Source organism: Lepeophtheirus salmonis, chromosome 1, assembly GCF_016086655.4.
Source record: "Lepeophtheirus salmonis chromosome 1, UVic_Lsal_1.4, whole genome shotgun sequence".
NCBI lineage: Eukaryota > Metazoa > Arthropoda > Copepoda > Siphonostomatoida > Caligidae > Lepeophtheirus > Lepeophtheirus salmonis.
Window position 1 is genome coordinate 38,903,455 of NC_052131.2, and position 8,260 is coordinate 38,911,714.

The 8,260-nt window shown below is 33.4% G+C and overlaps 1 protein-coding gene across 1 annotated transcript; it reads right to left on the minus strand.

Annotated features, from left to right (window-relative positions):
* Positions 1-494: 494 nt before the first annotated feature.
* Positions 495-4,584, minus strand: LOC121126855 (uncharacterized). The gene is made up of 9 exons (XM_040722212.2): positions 4,294-4,584; positions 4,170-4,219; positions 3,568-3,982; positions 3,121-3,480; positions 2,296-2,422; positions 2,113-2,220; positions 1,515-1,652; positions 1,178-1,453; positions 495-1,098 (listed from the first exon to the last, which is right to left on the minus strand). The coding sequence occupies exons 4-9, from the start codon at positions 3,247-3,249 to the stop codon at positions 989-991; spliced, it is 888 nt and encodes a 295-aa protein (XP_040578146.1). The 5' UTR covers positions 3,250-3,480; positions 3,568-3,982; positions 4,170-4,219; positions 4,294-4,584; the 3' UTR covers positions 495-988.
* Between the last annotated feature and the right edge of the window lie 3,676 nt (positions 4,585-8,260).

The following is an 8,260-nucleotide window of genomic DNA, read 5'->3' on the forward strand; positions in this document are numbered from 1 at the left end:
ACAGGTTAACTTTTTCCTGATCGGGACGTGTAGCATTTTCAACCCACTCTTACAACAAAACTCAACTTCTTCATAACTTGCTAGATAAATTTGTTTACCCTTTAAATGTCATATCTCTTACTCAAAAAAAAAAAAAAAAAAAAAAAGTGTTACTCCTCATTTCAGAGCTCTCAAGTCTTTCTCGATGGGATTGAAACTCAAGCAAATCCACTCTTTCGTATGCTACTATGCCACTAATTAAATTTTCTTTCCCATTTTTTTAGACTTAGAGAAGGTAACCTTGAATTATTTGATGTTAGGACGACCTTTTTTTGGAAACTAATATTGACCGCAAGTGAGGATTGCTATTTCTGTGATAAGTTATATACGTTGTGGGGGTGGTACAAGGGTTATAACCTGAAAACGTTACGTCACGCTAAAAAATGTAGAAGATCATTTAATTATGAGTGAAAATGTTTATGGGGAGGTTTCTACAAGACATTTTTAAATTTCAATTAAAATTTCTACTACATGTATATTTAATTTTTTTTTTTTAAATATGATAAAATTTCTTTTAACAATTATTTTTTTAAATTACAACAAATTATTTTTTTGTAGGTATATTACATAAAAAAGAATGTAGGGAGATATATATAGTAATACATTAAGTTAACAAGCACCTCTTGAAAAAATATTTAAAAAAGAGACAAAATATTGACCTATAAGACGATATATTAATTGTTTGCATATTGTATTATGTATGTAACGGGAACAAAATCAATTTTCAAATAATGAAAAATCCCAATAAAAAAACAAACAAATAAAAATACCTACATAGATTGGAACAGACTTATAAATGATTGAAAATCTATAGGAAACTTTTCAAATACATAGGTACAACCAAGGGTTTCAACTAAAAAGGGTGTATAAATTGAGCATTCTATGATACAAAGATAATGTTATATTTCTTTCAGAAAAATATACGTAGGTATATGGGGTAAGATATCCTTTAGTATTGATTGTATGCCAGACCATATTGAGAGCCGTAGTACTGAGCAGCTGGTCCAGGATAGGCTGCGTAGCCATAGGGACCATAAGGTTGTTGCTTTTGAGGATACACTAAAGAGCAACGAACACAACAAGGGGAAAAAGTAAAATTACGACAATGAGTTTATGATTTACACATCAGATTCCTTACCCGGCATCAAATACTGCATGTTCATTGCATCCTCTCGTTCCTTATCATTCTTAAGACATACAGCGGCCAGGGAAAAGAGAATGGAAGAGACAAGAGCCAAGCCAATTCCGATCCAGCAAAGGATATAAGACCAGTCATATTTGAATTCTGTGTTGTCGATAAGAATTTGAGGCCATGTCTTGACAAAGAGATCTGTATCGGATCGATCTGTTATTTTCATTTTTTCATAGTGTTCTACAGAGTGCCAGAGGCCCATTCCTCCTGCTGCGAATAAACCTGAAAAGATTGTCATTTAAAATAAATAAAAAAACAATCTTTTAATGGATGAGTCTCTTACATGCTACTAACATCATTACTGCAGAGGCTGTTATATTCGAAGGAGATGCACGCCAACAACCCACGATTCCGGTTGTGGAGGATACTCCAATGAAGAAAAAAGAGACAATGAATAGTGAAATCATTGCTCTACCCATATCTGTGGATAGATTAATAACAACGTTGGAAATTAGGATTTACATGGATAAATGGGATTTTTTTTACAAGGACATGTGGAAAAAATTTGCTTTCTTATACCTAGCTAGGGTCTCTACATCTAATTATAATACGGAATACGTATATGCTTTACTTGCAGTAAAGCATATGTAGACTAATAAGTAATAATCAAATGATGAAACATGGTCTATGAAGCATGTTCAACTTTGTACATAGTATTCATATCATTTATCATCATCACATCTGTTTTGACAAAGTACGTACGTACTTTTTAGTATTTATTGTTTTACAAAAAGAAACTGATTTCCTTCTCAAGGATCTTTACGTACACTGTAAAAAAATAAACTGAATGTTTTTTATTGTAACATCCAAGTATGAACTAATCCTCTTATTTAAGAAGTCATGAAGATGACGGGATGCATATATATTTCAATTGTACTTACGAATCCGTGTCATATTATCCCAAGTAAAGTCCTTGGTCTCTCCCTTTTCATCGGGGAAGTAGTAGTTGATATTGTGGCACCATGTCTCTACAGGAGAACTGTAGAGCTCTGAAAACAATGGTAGTGTTTTACAAAAATATAAAAAGTGGATAAAAATAATCAATGCATTATTATTTCACTCACCAATGACGGGAGCCTCTTCTTTCTTGTAGAAGCATTCACGGAAGAGTCCACGAGATCTTGTGTAAAACAGAGGGCTACTATTAAATTTATTCGATATATACTCTAAAGGATGTTCCTCATTATATTCCTGAAATAGAGCATGAGTAAGGGTCAAACTTTTGAAGGCAACACATAACTGTACAACACTATTGCATTCAAGTATTATTATTTATAATATTTCATCTTTTCTGATGGAAAATAAGCAAAGTAAGAGAGAAAGAACCGGTTTCAAAGGTATATATATCTATATTATAATATGTATGTACATTCTACATTTAACACACTATAATAAATAAGTAACGTGCCTCTTCGACACTCCTCTATGTCTTTCTTTTGTCCCTACCTCGCAGCCCCTCTCTTATACACACCACTGTCCCCCTGGTTGCTGCAATACCAGCTCTGCTACATTCTTCTTTTTTCTTTCTTATGAAAAGTAACGTCGTTTATGTCAAGTTACATATATGTAATTATAGGTTTTATCATATGTTATAATATATGTAATATGTATGAGTGGCTTTAATATGGCTTAAATTGGACTAACTTGTTGTATTAAAAAAAATACCTCAACATAACTACATATAACTAGCCAGCCTGACTACCTGCCTCTGAATCAATTGCATTATCTTCTTGAGTTATTAAGAAGAAAGAGTCTCAATAGTTCATTAATCCTCACATGATTGCATATATCCATTCATCAACAATTATTATCTCAGATTGAGTGTTTCAAATATTGTATGATCCTAATTTAGAAAAAAAAGAAGGTATGAAGTAGTTATAAGTCCTTACCCAAATTGCATCCCTATCCACTTTGATAACTTGCCAATTGTCCGTGGAGAAAGTAAGTGCTAAAAGTCCGGCTGCCACCAGAGCAAAAACGGAAGCAAAACACAGAGTCACTGCACTACAAAACGACATTTTGCTTGGATAATTCCTATTTAGTACACACTGAGAGAAAGGGAGCTAAGACCTAATATGCCCACGAAAAACAAGCACCAATATAGTTTGGACTCATTCACTTCGTATTCGATTGAACTTTTATTTCTAGAGGCAATCAACACGGGAATGATGATCTCATAGTCTTATACAATATACACACTATAACACACACACTCTTTCTCTCCTTGCTGGTACACAAATCCTCCACTACTAAATAAGAAAAAAAAAGATATTTCAAATATGATTCTAAAATTATAATTTAAAAAAGAATAAATGAATTCTACTGTAGTCTTTTACCTGAAGAAATAATACCACTCACTACGCTCCACTCCACTCTGCATCGGCATACCACCTTCAGAAGAAGAAGGTAGCCAAAAGCACCACCACAGGTAGTAGTTACTAGTTAGTAGTCCAAACAGTAAAAGAGAGAAAAAGAGAGAAGTGGATAAATTAACCAGAAATAAAAACGCGCGCACACCTTCAATTTCCCCTCTCTCTTTTGTAAGGGGTACAACAGGGTCGGCATTGGGAGTTTTTGAAGACAAAGTAGGTGCCCAATGCCAATATTACCCAAAATGGCAGTCACTCCTAGAAATACGAACCTTAATGATCTCATACCCAATTCATTTCCATGTGGATTATAGGGCCACAAACATCATCATCGGATTTAACTCCACTTATGGATTCTTCAAGCGTTCAAATTGGACAAAATCTGAAACACATCATTAATATTCTGGCATAATTTCTCAGAGTGTCAACTATCGGCAATGGTAATTTCAAAGTATTTGAATTGATATTGCCACAAAATATTAGGTATTCCATGACAGTATCGTTAATTCAAGGACCCCCCTGTCATATTTCTTAAAGAAGGATTCATGAGGCAGGTAACACTGACATACCTACAGCATGTACGTATATATGTCTGCATAGAACCATGATCATTATATTCCTATTTTTGATAAGAAATCAAGAATGAAATATATTTTAGTTTTTAAAGCTATATAGGTAAAGTACTCGATATACTTTTTGTGGCCTTTGGCCATTCATTTAGTAGAAGTCAAGGCCTACTTCTCTTCCTCTATTTCTTTCTACAACGGGTTCAAGCTGACAAAACATCTTGCAATTGTCTAAAGATTCCTCGAATCATCATCATCTTATTCATGGCAAAAATGGAAACTATGTTAGTATGTATGTACTTCTTTCTCTCTTTTGGAAAATAACTACTCTGTTGTATATATAATGTACATATTTGAAATCAGGTTACGAGGAGTTGTACTTGTAGATTGTATACCTATGTGCTATGTATAGATGGTCAGAGTAGTTATCTATGTAGGGGTATAGGTATATATATAGTATAAATTCGCAATGATTTCACTTTCTAATAAATTATTGCTCTGAGGAAATGAGACTCTAAAGTGGATCCCTTTGTGAACTGTGAGTCAAACACATGTAGGAAATACGAGGGAGTAAAAGTTACATAACTTATTGAGTCATTCAGACTTGAGATGTTTTAGTTGGAATTCCAAAAATCCATAAATTCCTTTTCTATTGGAACATAACCATTTCGACAGCTTTGTCCTAACAATAGAGGCCATTCCCTCTTGCAAAAAAAATCCAAGAGCCTACCTCTAGTACATTCCATTGTACTTTTTTTTCTTACGAAAAAATGGGAAATTCTATATGCAATGCCTCGAGTTTATGCCCATTTTTCTACCTCTTACTCTTTTCTTTCTAGAAAGGGCATCTAATTGGAGGGGACAATAGTTGATTTTCCATTCGGGTGAACACTGCATTTCATTTTCTAAGTACCTAGGCAGGCTATATATGCATGTATTGTAAGGAATTGATTTCTACTTGCATATTTCTATAAGCGTGTGCTTCATTATTGCAATTATGTATGTAGGTAGGTCTAAAGAAATGATATTACACAGCTCGGTATAGGAGTGGACAGACGTTCCATTATTTGTACATGTGTAATTATAGGCTCGGAGGGGAATTGTTAGTTTTATAATACTAATGAGTAATTTATGAATGAAGGAGAAGGCAAATCCTCTTCAAATGAAACGCTCTTACACCTACGCAATTTCCTTTTGTGAATCTTTTAAATAGGAAGTACCATGGGCTCTGATGAGTTGGCCTAACTATATACAATAATTAATAAATATACAACTAACTATTTCCTTCTACACATAACAATCTTCATTACATCTCTCAACCTTTCCGCCAAAAAAGATTGAAAAAAAGTCTAAAAATGGTGAGATGGGTAATAGCTTCATTTTCTATTCAACAGTATGGATATTCACTATTCATAGCTTAACAATAATAATTAATTTGAGTTCAATAAATCAAATTTAATAGCATTTACAAGGGGTACCCCTTATAAGTAGGAATATCAAAAGCTGATAATAAAATACATCGAAGTAAAGTCCAAAGGCGGAGACGATAACAGGGAAAGGAAGAGTCGTGGAATTACAGATTACAGTAACTATTCTAGACTAGAGCTCATCATCAAACTTTCATTTGATATAGAATAGATAGACAAAAGCTAGATTGATTTAAACTGTGGACGATTCCATTGTTTCAGTTATGTATTTGACTTAATAATCTCACACAGTGGTAGTCTGACTCAACTTCAACGAAGGGGGAGGTAAATGAAAATATTGCAACCCCTAAATTATGAAATACATCATAATTGCTTGCAATCGAAGGAGTTGTGATCATACGTTAATCGGTTAAACATGTAATGTTATCCGCTAAGACAAAAGTATTTTTAATTGTCAGTTTTATCACTTCTTATGACTTCTTCGCTTTCGTCTCCATCTGGTTCCATGTCATCTCCATCAAATTCAATGGATACAAGGCAAAACTTTTCAGTTCATCAGCATTACATTCTGCACCAATGTTCCATAAAACACAAAATAGTCGTTCATTATTATGTCCTTTATTCTATTCACACATGAGAAATGTTTTGAGTTAAATAAATTTTTTTGAAATAAAAAAGGTCATTATTTTAAATATTTGGTAGGGAAAATAGTAATTTCCTATTTCTTGCACCTTTTTTAAATCTATGTATATCTCGTTCATATTGGTTACAGCAGATCATACGATAAGGTGTATTGTAAAGGTGTGAGAGTATACTACAAACCCTTTTCGGACTGTATTGCGCTTGGCCGGTTTAGTCTTGAATTATCGTTTGTCGATTATGGAGGTCTCAAAGGAAGAAATTCGTTATATTTTACATTTTCACTACCTGAAAGGGGAAAAAAGCGTCGAAAGCGACCAAGGCAATTTGCAATGTATACGGGACCGATATTCTTTCAGTTCATGTTGCTCAATATTGGTTGTATATTTTTTTATTATTAAAATGAGAAAATACATTTTCACAAAAGTTCTACCCTCTACTGTGAACAACTCGACCGTTTGAAGATGGGGATCCAACAGAAGCGGTCAGAATTGATGAAGAGGAGAGGAATCGTGTTTTATCAAGACAATGTCAGACCACACACATCTTTGAAAGCTCGGATACGATGTTATTATAGATCCAGCCACCATTTATGACTGGCACCAAGGGACTACCACCATTTCCTGTCTATGACCAACTCACTTGGGGGTACAATAGAGACCTGTGAAAATTGGTTGTCCGAGTTTTTTTGCCAATAGGGACAAGGGCTTCTATAAGAAGGCATTATAAAGTTGGATTCTCGTTAGCAACATGCTATCTAACAGAACAGAACATACATGGCATATTATGTGATATGTGTACTGGGAATTTTAATTACACTGTATATTCTTAACTGTGAGATCACCAAACACGTCTGTCCAAATTTATCTTGATCAATTATAGACAATGTAATGAGAAGAACTAGTATAACTGTATATATATAATAGAGTTTGTTTGTGTCCTTTATGGGTGCCCATGTTGTTGGAGCAAAAAGGCTGACACTTTGCATGGGTCCATCTTTTGAACTTGGTCAGTCTAAGACGGGGTACCAATTTGTTGGGGGGGGTGTTCATATAAACCTTTAAATTGAATCTCCAGACAAATTTATACAAACTTTATTTAATTTAGGTATCCAATATTCCATATGGGAATCCATTTTATTGCACCTGAAAAAAATGAAAGTGCAATTTTCACCAATTTCTCTTTCTGACCATAACTTTTTTGATTTTGAATAAATTTAGATAACGTACTTATTAATATACTTGTTGTTAGAGACAACTGTAGCTTTTTTGATTTATAGCTCAACCCCTTATCCGGTCTCCTTGAGCTCCACTAAATAATTTTGTGTTGTTGGTATAGAATAAGCTGCGAAGCCGGGTAACCCTTTGCTAGTATATATACATATTTTAGCTTTTCTTAAATTTCAAAATCTTGAGTTTGCCGCCCCATCATCAATTTAGTTCAAATGGAGAACTCATGGCCTCCCTGAACGTAGAGTATAAGATACTTTGTATTCTATATTGTTCTCATTGTTGCATTAAAAAAGATATATAAAATAGTCCTCATATCGATTCATAAGTTTTGTGTCGAAAATTTACACGTTCCGTCTCCTATTTTTTACATTTAAGTCCTAGGCATAGAACAAGTCTTAGAACGGTCACTGTATATTGTATTAAATAAAATAATTATATTTTCTTTTCTTTTTAGCTTTCAATATTTATATTACTCAACTTGTTGCTTATTTGCGTTATGAACGATGATTTGTTGAGTTTTAAATTCACCAAACTATAATTATTGAAGAATTAGTCCCACTATAGAGTATGAACAAACTAACAAAAATATATTATATGAAACAGTCTGTAGCTTGTGGTTTAAATTATATCTTTAAAAAAGGGCGAATATTAAGAAGCATTTTCGCAGCTCACTCTATTTGACTAACATATGCCTATATTTTATATTAAATAATATTATCATTGATGGAGTTGTATTTTTTTACCGCAAGGAAGATTTTTCCAACTAGTAACTGATTATAAGCTTCTTTTTTTTTTT

Coding starts and splice junctions, on each gene's coding strand:
- LOC121126855 (XM_040722212.2), bottom strand. CDS start 3,249: ATGTCGTTTTGTAGTGCAGTGACTCTGTGTTTTGCTTCCGTTTTTGCT. Junction 2,423..3,120: donor TGGATAGGGATGCAATTTGG/GTAAGGACTTAT, acceptor GCTCTATTTCAG/GAATATAATGAGGAACATCC. Junction 2,221..2,295: donor AGAAGAGGCTCCCGTCATTG/GTGAGTGAAATA, acceptor CATTGTTTTCAG/AGCTCTACAGTTCTCCTGTA.